This window comes from Pleurodeles waltl, chromosome 7 (assembly GCF_031143425.1).
Source record: "Pleurodeles waltl isolate 20211129_DDA chromosome 7, aPleWal1.hap1.20221129, whole genome shotgun sequence".
Taxonomy (NCBI): Eukaryota; Metazoa; Chordata; class Amphibia; order Caudata; family Salamandridae; genus Pleurodeles; species Pleurodeles waltl.
In genome coordinates, this window is record NC_090446.1 from 1128328545 (window position 1) to 1128343765 (window position 15221).

At 42.5% G+C, this 15221-nt stretch overlaps 1 protein-coding gene across 9 annotated transcripts in view; it reads left to right on the top strand.

Annotated features, from left to right (window-relative positions):
• Positions 1-15221, top strand: part of TMEM94 (transmembrane protein 94) — a 543968-nt gene that overhangs the window by 442570 nt on the left and 86177 nt on the right. For all 9 annotated transcript variants that reach the window (XM_069200153.1, XM_069200150.1, XM_069200148.1 and 6 more), the window contains one exon: positions 244-352. In XM_069200153.1, coding sequence (XP_069056254.1) covers positions 244-352 — 109 coding nt within the window. The remainder of the gene's footprint in view (positions 1-243; positions 353-15221) is intronic.

Here is a 15221-nt window from a genome sequence, read left to right on the forward strand (position 1 = left end):
GTGGCATGTAGCTACTACTCTTTGGTAGAAAAAGTCATGTACTTAGCAGAGCTCATGAAGAAATCTTAATCCTGCATAGTTGATGGCCCCCATGGTACAGTCATAATACTTGTTTGTCCATTGGTGCCAGGTACTTCACTTTACTCAGGGCTGTTAACAGATAATGAACTGTATGATTTATTATAATTAACTATTCTTGTTAGCTGTAATTATCCTGCTGATCCACCGCCTTCTCCCCTCTAGCCATGTGTGAAATGATGAAGATAATGCAAGAATATGGTGAGGTGACCTGCTGCCTGGGGAGCTCTGCCAGCATCAGGAACAGCCGCCTGTATTTGCAGAGTGATGTCAGGTAAGGCTACAATGAAACAAGCAATGTGTTCAGAGGTGCTTTGGGTTGTTTTTGTATGCTAAGGTCTCTGTGCATATGAGATTGTCCTATGGTCACGTGTGTATGTGAGGATTGTATGCAGTGGCTCTAGCAGCTTCTGATGGGTTTATGATGGAAGTTTATGGGTGGTATGCTGTGTTCCTATTGTTTCTAACCACAGGTGTCCTTTGACCATCAATACTGTTGCACTTCAGGTGAGTAACTTCATTTGCACACTTAATTCATGAGACATCCTCTAATTGTAGTGCATTTTAAGACTGGGGGCTAGCATGACACACAAATAACAGGGATAAATGGACCTACGATCAGCCTTTGATCTGGTCCCGAAAGGGAAACTATGGGAATTATTACTTAAGTTGGAAATTCCACTTAATATAGTTGATCTCTTACGGCGGCTACATGAGAACACCTATGTGCAAGTGAGATGGGGTGATCAAGGAGAGTTGACAGGAAAAAATCCTATTCAGAGGGGAGTACGTCAGGGTTGTGTCTTGGCCCCGTTTTTATTTACTTTATTTATCAATGAAGTGGTACCAATATTGTTTTCTTGCCAAAATGACGCTCCCACATTGAATGCTCAGAAGATCCCTATCTTACTTTTTGCCGATGACTCACTCCTCATTTCCAAGACCCCGATGGGTCTTCAAATTCTTGTTGATCGATTTAAATCTTTTTGCACGGACTATGGCTTAGAGCTGAATGTTAACAAAACTAAATTAATAGTGTTTGTCCCAGGTTTTCGTGGGAGATGCACCAATAATTTAGATGGAATCCCACTAAGTCGGGTTAGCTCAATAGATTATCTAGGTGTGAGGATATCAAGCAATTTGCATTGGGAGGATCTGATTGGCAAGAGTGTGGGGCTCCTCCAGAACAGAGCAGCCGCTATCCTGCGTTTTTATAAAAGTTCTGTATCTAAAGCCATATCTCCAGCTATTAAAATTTATTTGGCAAAGGCACAGGGAGCGGCTGACTATGGTGCTGAAATATGGGGTTTTTCTGACCGTAAAAGACTATCTGTGGGAGAAAATAATTTTGCCTGGGCTGTAATAGCCTGCCCGCGTAGTACACCCTTAATCCCAATGTTTTTGGATCTTGGGTTCAATCGTATAATGGATACGATAGTCCTAAAACCATTACTCTAGTGGATAAGGATTGGGACTGTCCCCAAACTTGCTGTATATAGGGACTCTTCTTGACCTTTTAAAGAGACCAAATGTGACTTCCATTCCATGGGTCAAACACGTGTCAAATTGGTTTCACATTCTGGGACTGGCAAGCTTCTGGGAAAATCGTCAATGCTTGGAAAAAATTGACAGCTCCGTTCTGAAAACAACTTATTGGTCCTATGTAAGAACTGAGTCAATCTGCAGCAAATCCCATGGTCGTTTGACTAACTCATTTATTGACTTCAAGTGGATTCCTCAGTATGGATCATATTTAGACCTTATACCTGATTTACGGGGGAAGGGGTTGTATGCATGTTTCCGTTTTGGGAATTTACCGTTGTTATCTCCATCAAGAAGCTGGGGGTCTTTTCCATCATCTGACCTATGTCCAGCCTGCCATGATAGCCCAGAAACGGTGGAGCATTTCATGTTCCTTTGCCCTGCCTATTCTGTTCCAAGATTAAAAGGGATCCGTACTATTTGTCGAGCTCTGGACCTGAACCAGTGTTGTACAGCAATGAGGATCTTAAAGAGTGACACTTCTAAACCTTTAATTGTTGCAGTTAGCAAGTTCCTTGTGGCTGCATGGTATACACGAAGTCGTTTCTTGAATAATTTTTTTATGAATTAATTTTAGGTATACAGTATTTTTTTATTTTATTTATGCTTAAGACTGTATTTTATATGGTTGTTATACAGTGTTATATTTTTCTTCTTTCCTTTTTATTTCTTTCTTCAAATTTTAAATTGTAATTTGATTGTATTATGATGCTTTGATGGTTATGTTGACCGAATAAAGCTTGTGTTGATGATGATGATGAACAGGGCTATAATTTTGAATACAGTTTATTTACAGGATAGTAAGGGAGTAGTTAAAATATGATGCACAAAGAAAACCACTAGGTGTTGGCACCTTCTGCAAGATGTGGCCCTAAATGTTTTTGTTGACTATAAATATCAAAATGCAAGGTCCAATCTATACACAATCAGTTCCAAAATCAATAAATGAAAAGCAAAAGCATAAAAGACCCAGATAACAGAAGGTTTGCAACAATGATGCTTGTATTGTCAATCCTGTGCATTTAAATATCAATTATAGACAGAATACATAAAACGTTCTCAGTTCATAGGGTGGTCAAGCATTGCATATTGACAATCAAAGTGCACAGATGTATATTATAATGGTGGTTGTTAGCTTATGAAAGACACAATATTGAAGAAATGAATCTTCTATCTGATGTGTGGAGTTTTTAAAATTATGATTGCCATTACCGTCAACTATGTTTGAACCCGGTCATGATTTTGGGGTCCTCCTCTTGACCTAGAAAGTGAAGAATGAGCGCTACAATGATGATTTAGAATTAATCTTCAAATCAGTTTCGAGCACAGAATTTATGCAGTTGAACAATTTACTAATTTTCTGCTAATTCCCTTACCACACTTGATGCTGTGATTACCATTATATTCTTAACATTACAACTAATACCAGGTGCAATCTTGCTGCTACCTCATCATTGTTATGCTTAGTGCTTAAACCAGCAAAACTACCATCAACAGTTTCAACTGGTCTTTTGAATCAAAAACATAGTCAACATCAGTGGTCGTCAGAGACGTGGCCCATTGAATCCAACCTTTCCATTCGGAATGCTAGCTTTTGTAACAGCCTCAAGGGTTGGTATTGTGGTAACAACAATAATGCGTTACCCCTGGGCTAGAGGTCTCTCTTTTATGACAGGCATGTGGGCAGAAGTCATAATTTGTTTTGTGGGAGCAAAACGCTGTTCAGCGGTGGAGGACAAATGTGTTTTGTAAGCTATTGGTACAATGTCACCCTAATTGAATGTTACATAGGTGAACTCGATGACAGCAGGAATTACCCTGATGACCAAGTTTGTTGTCACGTGTGTAAGTGTTTAGCTTCAAGCATGTCCTGCTGCAGTGCTCTAAGAACGTGTGCATGTTCAGGTGTTTAATGTTTGCCTGAAAAATCTGGATGTAATAAGTCATAAAGTGGTTTTATGCATGTGCATAATCTGGAATATAAATTCTGGAAAAGGCCTAGCAATGATTGTAGCTTTTTGTTGGTATTAGGAGGTTGTAATGATGCACACTTTTCTAAAAAGTGGGGTGCCAAACTCTTTTCCTCATCTGATAACTTGCATCCCAAAAAGAAAAAGACACAGAAAAGCATTTTTGGTTTTCTTGAAATTAAATTTGTAGCCCAGTTCTGCAAATCCCACAACAATATGGTCCACCAATTTTAGGTATGTTCTGGGGTCATCATCTGTGAAGTAAATGTCATCTACATAGGACGATGCCTCGGGGTCAATATCATTTTATGATTTTTATCATCATATTGATGTTAAACAGGATGAGAACAATCCTGGAATGTTCTTATACCCTTGAGGAAGTCTGCAAAATGTTCTTTGAAAGCCAAGCGCATTGAAGGCACTTAAATCCTGACTTTCAGGCTCTAGAGTTTGGCAGAAAAAAAACGTTGGGTATATTCAAGGTTGTTTTGTATTGTTTGCACACTGAATTGTGGTTAAGTGCTGCGCTGTGTGCATTTTGTATTGCAAATGTGCGTGTGTGACTGTTAAGGTGTCTATAATCTAAGACTATTCTGTACGAATGGTCCGGTTAGCTATGTGAAACAAAGAGTTATCCATTGGTGATAAAACAGGGTTCTATTACTCCCTGGTACTCGAGTTGTGAGAGTATTTCCGTCACTGGTGCTTTAGCCTCATGTTTAGTGGGGTATTGTGGTTGGACCTGTGGTGTTGACCTAATTGCTATAACTTGGTATGGGGAAATCTCTATCTCACCCTGCGTAGTTGTGGTACAGTGCTGGAGTCTTTGCCAATGCCCAATCCACAGCATAAGCTTCTTTAAGTACATCTGAAAATAGAACCGAAAAAGATGGCAAAATCACATCTTCCCCTCGTGGGAAATTACGGACAAATTCGGCTGGCCAATCTTTTTATGCCAGGAACTAAGTGTTAATCTTCCCCAAAATATAACTTTAATTGTGCAAACTGTCTCTCTCAATTTGTAATTCCATTTTGTAAACCCTGTCAGCTGGGGAGATGTGCCCGTCCGCAGTTTTGACTTCAAGAAAGTTGTTAGTTGCTGTCATCCAAAAGCTCTTGAAGATTCTGGCGAGCTATTGTGACCTCTGCTGCACAGTCTAGCAGAGCCAATGTCCATGTCCTGTCCTTCAGCAGAGTTCTCATTATGTGTGGCATTTTTCCTGGAAGGAATGAGATTGGCCAGTGTCAGTATGTTGGTATCTATCTGGAGTTTTTAAAGTTTCTATGTTTTAAAGATTATAGCATCTCTCAGAGGTCTCCTACCACAGAGATTCTCCTCTTTGTTTTTGATTTTGTTTATTTTGTTTTTGTTTATACCATTGTTTTTTAAAACCCTTTTGTACTTTTTTGGTAGAATCCTTATTGGATTTAACTTGTAGATGTGGTTTATCTGGTCTGGCTCCCAGACTATCCCCACCTATACTGGTATAGGTTTTGGCTATTATTTTTGGCAGCTTATGTTCTTGGTCCTGTGCAGGAACATCCCAGAGCTGCTGGCCTACTGCTGATGCTACTGCTTCTCCTTGAAGATTACATATTATTATTAAGGGCACTGTGTCAAAATTACGCATTCATTGCATTCCCAAGTCCAGGTCTGGGGCAGCCCAGTGTTTGTCTTGAATCTGCTTTAACACTTCTGGAAGATTCACAAGTGTTGGTGTATCCTGTGCGATAGTGTAGAGTGCAGCAAATACTGCACCCTATGTGGCACAGTTGTCCACTGAGGGAACCATCCCAAATGGCTAGCACATTGTGAGAATTTGATGTTTGTCTTGGGATCCAAGATGGGGGAAACACTGCTTTCAAAGCACTTATTTTTTTAGCTAACCAAGCAGAATTTCTTTACGTTTGGTGGGTATCTTACCCATTATTCATTGCACAGGATTAATTCCTTCTGTAGCGACATGTTGTTGCTCTGGAGCATCCCTTGCAGGGGCAGTGTAAAGGTCTGAATTACGAATTGTATTAAGCGTCTATATATTTCTACTAAATTATTTTATAAATGGCCTACATCCGCTGCTTGTAAGTTTGCTACATTAGAGTGTGATGTATATGTGGCCAATTCCGGCCACGTAGGACCTTCATTACTGAAAGAACCTAGTCTAACGTTTTGTGGTAGGGTACCATCAAGCCAAAGCTGGTGTTCTTGAAAAGGTAGTGGTATTTCTAAATATGCACATGGTCTCTATCGTGCAGGTGTATTTGCTACAGTCTAGTTGTGAAATGTGTGCGTGTTCCCATCTGCTGCTGGAAAAGTGACCCAGGAATAGAATATTTCAGTTCTGCATGCCTTGTGTGCCTCAACCACAAGCGTATCTTCCCAGCCCTCAGCGGTGAGGCCCATGATTTAATAAATGGTGTGTGAGAGGTTGTCTCATGTTTGCTGCAATTGCTGCCTGTTGAGGGTCCGCCATATTAAGCAATGGTCTTTTAAGAGATAGAAACACCAATTTGGGGAAATCCTTTTTAATTTTCAAGTTTGAACATCCTACATCCAAAAAAGGTACTACCTGTTTAACTGAGGAGGATATTCCCTAATACCACAGACGTCTCCATGTAAGGTAATTACAGTGCCTTTAGCACGTAAAGAGACAGAGATACTTGAGAGATCTGTAAAGTTAGTGTCTAAACAATGTTTGTTGCCCCATGTTGTGGGAGTCTCGTCATGGGGACGAGACTGCTGGTTTTGAGCTGCAGCACCACTGCCTGTGAGAGGCTGAGTCGATCCCACACTTCACCAAAACCTAGAAGTAAAGGTGATTTGTGGCAGCCTGATGCATGACACTCTCTGACTTCTCAGGGAAGTTGTGGAGGAAAATATCTTACCCCTTTCTCTCAGTTACCTAAGTCTCATAGATGCAAAGACAAACAGAAGCAGGATTTGGTTCAATACAGCTATTGAAGCAACTGCATTCTATGTAAAAAGGCATGAATTGCGATTATTATGAAGAGGAAACACAACACAATTACGTTTGTGACCAGGAGAGCGAAGCAGATAAAAGGTCCCAACACATTCTGACACACTAGTGAATATGAAATCCTTACCTGCCCTACTAAAAATCTACATGAGAGTGATAGAAATGTTAACCCAACACCTCCCCATACTGGTCTCTGCAAGGAAGCCCCACCCCATACCTGCAGGGGGTGCCTGTTGGTCTGCTGAAATTCGGTCTAAGTGGATGGAGTTACGAGGCCAAGTTCAGCAGAGCTGCCAAGGCATGGTACATCGTGAGATGGCTGGCTGGAATGTCCCCTCCAACTTAGTTTGTGGCAACATGTTGTTTTATAAGAAAACATGTTGTTGTTCTGAGATCTAACCTGACATGATAATGCGTCTTTCCTGTATAAGGTAGACATCATACTCTTGGACAGGCAATATTCTGTAAATTGTCATGTGTATCCTTGGGCTGGGCACAAGATGACAAATTGTGCAAAAGAACTAATAAGAAATTCTGCATGGAAGGACAACTGATAAACATAATGAACATCTCTGCTAAAATGAAGCCTTGCTAAAATAATAAAAAGGAATAAATAAAATGAACTAGACAAAAGGGCACAGGCCACTGGTGCAAAGCAAGTAACCCCAGAACACTGTGACTCTTTGATCCAGAACTTAGGAATGTAGGGCAAAAAAGGGAAGGTGCTGTTGTCTTTTGGAGGAATGTTTGCACTTTTAGAAAAGAGGGCAGTTGAAATGTTCCTTGCTTTCCATTATGGTGTCTGAAGTCAAATAAATACTAGAGACTTTGTTGGGACCGTAATGTCTCCCACGTGGTGTACATTAATTTTTTCTTGCCCTGAATGCTTGACTCTATATATCCAGTATGCTGAATTTGTCCCCAGCGTTAAGCTAATCTAGCATGTGTGTAGAGGCTTAGACTTGTACTTTGACACGCTTAAGGTCATAAACGTGTCCTGTGACCTGGTAGAACTATTCTCCTCATCATGGGTTTAGTACATAGAGTGGTAATAGCAGAGTACCATCTTTTGTGAATGCATAATTGTAACCAGGCCTTATCATCTCAGTCACTGGAGTGGAGGTCTGCTTGCCAGATCATGTAAAATTCCTCTTCTGTGCATTTACCTTACTCCTAGTGATAACTCCCAAGTGCATGTTGTGCCTGTCTGTATGTATAGCCTGCTTGATACTTGCATGGAGTGTATGAGTGGGTCAGAGTATTAGAGGCCAAAGTTTGGATATCCAGGCCTCTCAATTGTACATAATGGAGGTGAGAGTGTTTTACCAGAGAGTGGAAGTGCACTACTGACATACCTGAAGCTGCAGGGATGAGGCCTAGACACTGAAAAGAGGCAAGTAGAAAAATGTGTCCTTTGGAAATTCGATTAGGCCTTTTGCTGACAAGTAGCTGCTGATTAGTCTTCATGATCACTGCAATTTGGTGTATGCTATGGTTAAGGTGTGAGACTGCAGACTCAGCAGGGGTGGCTCCTTTGCACTGGCGAAGGAGCGTCGACCCCTGGCTAAGCCAGGAGCTGAAAAATAAAACAGTATTTCTTTATTGTTTTACCTTACGGCTGCTGGCTCAACCAGCAGCATGTGAAAGGGGGCGTAATTTAGTCATTATTTTTGTATTTTATTGTTAATAGATATTATGTGTTGCCTGTCTTCTACCATGAATACTTTTGATATAGGACACCTTTAACTGTTTATGATTGTGTGCAGCCTGCATGACGAGAACTGGTTGCTTCTTGCTGTGTATGTCAAGAGCCTTTGTACAGAAGGAATAGTCGCCTATTTATTCTATAGTCATTCCTTGTGTTCATATTAAACATTGTAGTTCATACCATTCAGTGTACTCCATATGACTCTCTGTATTCAAACAATACCCTTTCCCATTACTTATTTCCTGCCCAACCTCTCACCACCATTGTCTGCACTTTTCAGATCTCTTCTTAATTTTGAATTTATCTCTCAGTGAATGTCTTTTGGTTTACACCCTCATTGGAGAGTTTATAAAAAAAATACTTGCTGTAGTTAACATAAAACACATCTCTAAACCAATCTTTATCCTTGTACACCATTGATTATCCACTGCAGGACAAACCTTCTATGGGTCATAAAGGTGACCACCCTGACTAACATAGTGTTACATATGGTGTATCGTACAAAAATCCATCAAAGGATAAGCCCAACAGTCCAGACTCAATTACATTCTGTAGGATCTTTGATAACATGGTCACAACCTGTGCTCAAAATAGGAAAGCATGTAGTATCATTCCACCTGCAAGTCAAAACCTGATTATGTAACTGCAAAGTAGACTTTTGTTGGTGTTAAATATGCATTTGGTGTGTCTGTAAAGTGCCTAATAAACACATCTCCCAGAGCTTATTGTATTTCTAGACAAACTGTGTTGTATACACCATTGCACACCTGTGACTCAACCCTTTGCCTGCATCGTTCCACTAATTAGAAAAATAAAATACTCCCACTTTGCATTATATATAAAATAGTCCTGTGCAAGCAAGAGACCCTGGTACTCTTTTGTTGGTGGAGGGGAGAGAGGCTTGGCCACCTTTTTTCCTCTTCTTTCCACCTATTTGTTTTGTGTTTTTTTTTATTTTTTATTAATTTAATTGACATAAAGAAGAGAATCACAACTAACAGTAGTCAAGCATGTTACATCATGCAACAACCCCACAGAGTAGTAGCATAGCTTGACATCAATGCTTAAATCATGAGCTAGCCCACCTCTCAAGTTGTTTTCTCCATTTAGCCTTACTTCCATCCATACTTTCTTTTCCTCATCTTTCTTAGTCCTTTTCCAACCATTCTTCTCTGAGTCCATCCTTTTTGCTTTCCTTCCTTTCTTCAATCTCTCCATCCAGTCAACTATCATCCATTCTTCCTTTCTTTTCTATTTTGGTTCATCCATTTATTCATCCTTCTCCATGTCCATGTGTAAAGAAATGCCTATTGTCTCTTTTTGCATGACCACCTCTGCATTTTGTAATGATGCTGCTGGGTTTTCGATTCTGAAAGTGCATGGCGTCCTGCCAGCAAGGCCTCAGTGGAAGTGCTCTGACTGTAAAAAAGGTATATGTCTAATTAGCTCACCCCCAATTGGCATAAGGTAACTTTTTTTAATAAGTCCCTGGATTATGGTACTAGAGGTAACCAGGGCTTGTCATTTTAAAGTGTCCCTTGACTAGAGCAATTTTTGTGCAACCACAGGTGTGGCAAAGCAAAGAATGACTCCAAGCCTGCCATTGCTGGCTGGCAGAGCATTGTACATTGCCAAATCAAGACCTTTCTTTTTAATATTTATAAGACACCCAGAAGGCAGGCCTTCTGAGCCCTAAAGCAGGGTGTATGATACGAAACAAATGGACTTGTGTTTTATTAATGTTACATGTACTGGCAGTAAAAAAACCTGCATAGTGTTTTTTCCTGTGTTAAATCTAGTAGCCCCATGGTGAATATGGAGTTCCACAACGACAACTCAGCAGTGCCTACTTCTGAATACGATTACTAAATATGGTACTTCAAGCTATCAAAAGAATCATTGCAGAAACCGGCTTGTTGCTCAAGTCAAATTTAACATAAACTTTGCACAAATGGCAACATTAGAAAGTTGCCAATTTCTTGCCCAAAATTCCAGGAACCACAGGCTGTTGCCCTCAAGACAGCATTCTGCCCTTCTGGAGAGAGGTGTAAGCGACTCTCAGTAAGGAACACAAATCCTTTGAGGGCAAGAGACATCCATAAATGTGGCACTCAGATCTTGTTTGGACTGCAGAAAGGACCAAAGGAAGGCTGCCCTGCAGTTCCCTGGATCCAGCAAAGTGAGGCTGCATCAAAAACTGGACTGCACCTGCTGCACTATGGGCTAGCAAAGAAAGGATTGTGCCTTTGTTGTCTTGCTCAAGGAAACTGTGTCTACGAGCCCCAGTCAGGGAAGGTGACTTCCAAGAGTCAATTTGCTGACTACGTGTTACAACCACAGGGCCATAAAAAGTTGAGAAGCCTGCTCCTTGGGAGCCCAGCGCCTAGAAGCATCATTGCTACTGGACACTCAGGTGTAGCCTGGGAGACCGAGTCCTGAGTCTCTCAAATTGTACCCAAGTGTGCTGGACCCAGGAGAGTCATCAGAGTGCAGTTTGGTCACCCAGTATGGACATAGCCAGTTAAAGGGAATCAGTGGTTTTGCTGTAACCAGAGACCAGTAGCCCAGTGGCAACTGTTTTTGTGCTGGACTTTGTGGGACATCAACGTCAACACCGACTCGGCACCCTTGAACACCTTCAGTATCCTGCCTCCCTTGCATCAGGATCATTCCAATGGCAGTTCGCATAGACCCTGGAATTGGACTGGAGACTGCTTTAGCTGCAAACTAACTGTCCACCTTGACCTTAGTGGTCCCTGTCACTCGCCCATTGTTGGAGTTAGTACTAACAAGAGAGCACTTGTAGCCAGGGCCACTGGAATTATGTGGCAATGGGCACTAAACTATGCAGCAGTATTGACTAAATTGTGTGACAAGGAAAGCCATATTATGCAGCATAATGCAGCACATTTTTGATAATATTGCTTCATTACTTTGTAATTTTTACACATGGTAATACCGTCTGGGCAAAGAACTCACCTCATTAGTACCAATTTAACAACCAAATACAGACAAAACAACCAAAAGTTGGACAGTCAACCTTTGCAAAGGGCCTTCCACTCTGCACGAACCCACATTGCCATGTTTTTATTAACGTGATCAGTTTGATCTACAAACACATTTTTTGGTATATTACTTTATTGATTTTCAACTCAAGTATACAAGACACAATGCAGAACCTATCTTCCCTCTCCCTCCTCCCTTCTCTCCCCTTCTGCCAATTTGCCAGTGCTTCATAGATCATACGTTGCATGTCTAGCGTTTCTGTACTTTATCAAACTTTTTGGGACATCCTCTGCCTTTGTATATTTCTTTTTCCTGTATAGAGCACACATCCATTCCCCGTTCCTAGTCTGATATCTCAGGTGCCCCAGCTATGCTCCATCTACGTGATATCTCTCTCTTAGCCAAGAGGAACCCCAGATTTATAAACGTTTATTGATATGAGGTGGCATTCAAAGCTGTCCATATTCCCAATATAGCCCGTGGAACCAATCTCTCTGTCTTTACTCCAGCAGTCTCTTCCAGCCGCTGGTGTACCTTCTCTCAGACTGCTGTCAATGTTGGGCATTCCCAGAGAGTATGGTTTAAGGTCTCCAGTTGCCCACACGGACGTAAGCAGGAAGGATCAGAAGTGCTCCCAATAGTATGTAAATGTGTTCTGGTTCAATATTAACTGTATTAGTTTGCATCAAACTTTAATCGCTACTTGTTTAGCAATTTGTAGTGCCTAATAATCTTTCACCAGATCTCCGACATCCATCTGCCATGTATGTCTTAATGTATCTAAATCTTTCTGGGTATTTCTCATGAGGGTCTGATATGTATGCAATATCATTTTTTATGGGTGGTACCCAATAGGCTTCACTCCAAAGGAGGGGGCTCCATAGTTTCCTCCCCTGCTCTTATTTGCACTTTCAAAGCATGTCTCAATTGGAGGTATCTAAATATGTGTGAAAGGTGCATGGAATACTGTGTTTGAAAGTGTGAGAAGGATACCATTACATTGGCATCCCACACATCTGCTAATGTGCTAATTCCTATTAGATCCCATTGTCTAAAACTCTCCAGCGCCGCAACACCTGGCAGCCTAGTGCCCAACCACAGTGGGGTCCCTGGGGTCAGTCTACCCTTCCAAACCATTACCCTGTGTAACTGATGCCATAATTCCACTGTCAGTCTTGTAGATGGGGGAGCATCCTTCCTCAATTTCCTTCCATATGGGCCATGCAGGTAGCCCCTACTTCCCATCGTCTCGCTATCTAGCCGAACCGCCTGGTGTAATTGTCGTGTGAATGTCTAATCATTAATTATAGACAAGTATCAATCAATCAATCAATGCATTTGTAGAGCGCGCTACTCACCCATGGAGGGTCTCAAGGCGCTTGAGGGCTAGAGTGGTGGGGGGGGGGGGAGCTGCTACTGCTCGAACAGCCATGTCTTGAGGAGTCTCCTGAAGGTCAGTAAGTCCTTGGTCCGCCGTAGGTGGATGAGGAGGGTGTTCCAGGTCTTGGCCGCGAGGTAGGAGAAGGATCTGCCGCCGGTTGTTGTCCTGTGGATGCGTGGGATGGTGGCGAGGTCGGCGGAGCTGCCGGTTCGGGGAGTAGAAGGTGAGACGATCGTTAAGGTATGCTGGACCGGCGTTGTGGAGTGCTTTGTTGGGCGTGGGGTAGGAGTTTGAAAGTGATCCTTTTGTTGACGGGAAGCCAGTGTAGGTCTCTCAGGTGGGCTGTGATGTGGCTGTGGCGGGGGATGTTGAAGATGATGTGTGCGGAGGCATTCTGTATCTGTTGCAGTCTTTTCTGGAGAGCTGCCGTGGTTCCCGCGTAGAGAGCGTTGCGTAGTCCAGTCTGCTGCTGACGAGGGCCTGGGTAACCGTCCTTCTGGTTTCAGTGGGGATCTTGCAGAGCATGCGGAGGGTGTTGAAGTAGGAAGATGAGACGCCATTGACTTGTTGGGTCATGAAGAGCGATGAGTCAAGGATGAAACCAAGGTTGCGGGCGTGGTTGTTGGGCGTTGGTGCGGCTCCCAGCATGGGCGGCCACCAGGAGGCGTCCCAAGCGGAGGGGCTGGGGCGACGGCTTTCATGTCCTCATGGAGGTTGATTTTGGCTGTGGCAGGGTCCTTGGTGAGGGAGAGGATCAGCTGGGTGTCGTCAGTATGTGTATACTGCCTCATATCTCCGCAGACAAGGGAGGGCTATCCCTCCTTCATACACAGTTCGCTGGAGGTGAGTATGCGCTGTTCTCAGGGCTCCACCCTGCCAAAGGAGTATTGTGAGACTCTCGCCAAAATGACGAGACTGCTGAGTTATGGGTGGAAGCACCACCAGGTATGGGGGACTAAGTCCGATCCCTAATCGTGTGGCAGCTGTCAGCCTAACCCTTTCGGCAAGCTAGAAGCACGTCACAGATACCGTAGGTAAAAATGATTTGTGGCAGCCCATTGCATGACACTCTTAGACTCCTCAGGGAAGTCGTGGTGAAAACAGATCGTGCCCCGTCCTCTCAGTTACACAAAGCGGAAGCATATCTTGGTTCAATAGGATTTGTTGAAGCAAAAGCATTCTATGCAAAAAGGCATGAAGTGCAATTATAAAAATGATGAAACCAGACACTAGCACAACGTTGACCAAGAAAGTGAAACATAGAAACAGTCCCGCCATATTTGTCACAATAGTATTACCAATATTCCTACACACCACTAAGATTCCTACATGAGAGCAAGTAGCTGTGATGGCCCTAATTAGCCAATCTAGTCCGGGGAGTGTATCACAAGCACTATACCTGTCCTGAAGGTAAAGGAGAGGTCTTTTAGTGCATCCTGTTGCACCCTTTTTGCCAGTGGCACTACCAGTGGGAACAGTAGAAGAGACAGAGGGCAGCCTTGGCATATTCCCCTCTCTATCAGAAAAACCTGGGACAGCACTCTATTCACTTTCACCTGCAGCATGGTGTATAGTAATTTGATCCATTTTAGGATTTTTGAACCAAATCCCATTCTCTCTCAAACTGCAAACATGTAAGGATATTCCACCAAGGCAAATTCTTTATGAGCATCCAGGGGAGGCCACAAGATTAAAGTGGGTAGAACCATGAAGCCGTTTTGATCTGGATATATCAGATCTAATATCGCTCCCTCTAGTTGATTAGTGAGAACTTTTGCCAATATCTTGCCGTCTACATTCAGCATCAATAAAAGTCTATATGAGTCTCACTTATCAGCCAGTTTTCTGGGCTTCAGAATAGAAATTACTGTTGCTGTCCTAACGTTCTCAAGTAATACCCTTTGTTCATAGGCCTTAGCAAACATCGTATGCAGGTGAGGCACTATTATCCCAGTGGTATGACGAAAGACTTCCACCGGAAGTCCATTAGGTCCTGGCATCTCTCCAGACTGTAATTTTGTGAGTGCAGTTCCTATCTCCCACACCCTTACCTCCGCCTATAGTCCCACAGCTGTTGTCTTATTCAATATTCTGCAAGGGCAGTGTTTCACAAAGGCCTGGAGCTTCTCAGCAGTATACCCATGCATCCCCCTATAGAACTCCTGCAGATAACCCGCCACAGTCTCTGCTACATCCACACTAGTATTTATTTTATCTCCTCAAGGTTTGGTAATTTCTGTTCTATGAGATCTCGCTATTTTCCTGGTCACTAACCACGCTAGCAATTTCCCTGCGTTATCTCTGCCTTCATATATTCAGCGCTGCTGGGTCTGGTATATAAATTGAACTTCATTAGTGGCCACTGCCTTATATTCTGCTCTGACATTTTCTAGTTCTCCAGCTGTAATCGCTCTCCGAAGCATCACTTTGTATGCTTCCCATAAGACTATCTCATCCACATCTACCCCCTCGTTCTCATTAAAATAGTGCATCGGATACCACTTGATACTTCCCTCTGGCGCTCCAATTCTTTCACAACCTCTGCTTGTTCAGTTTCT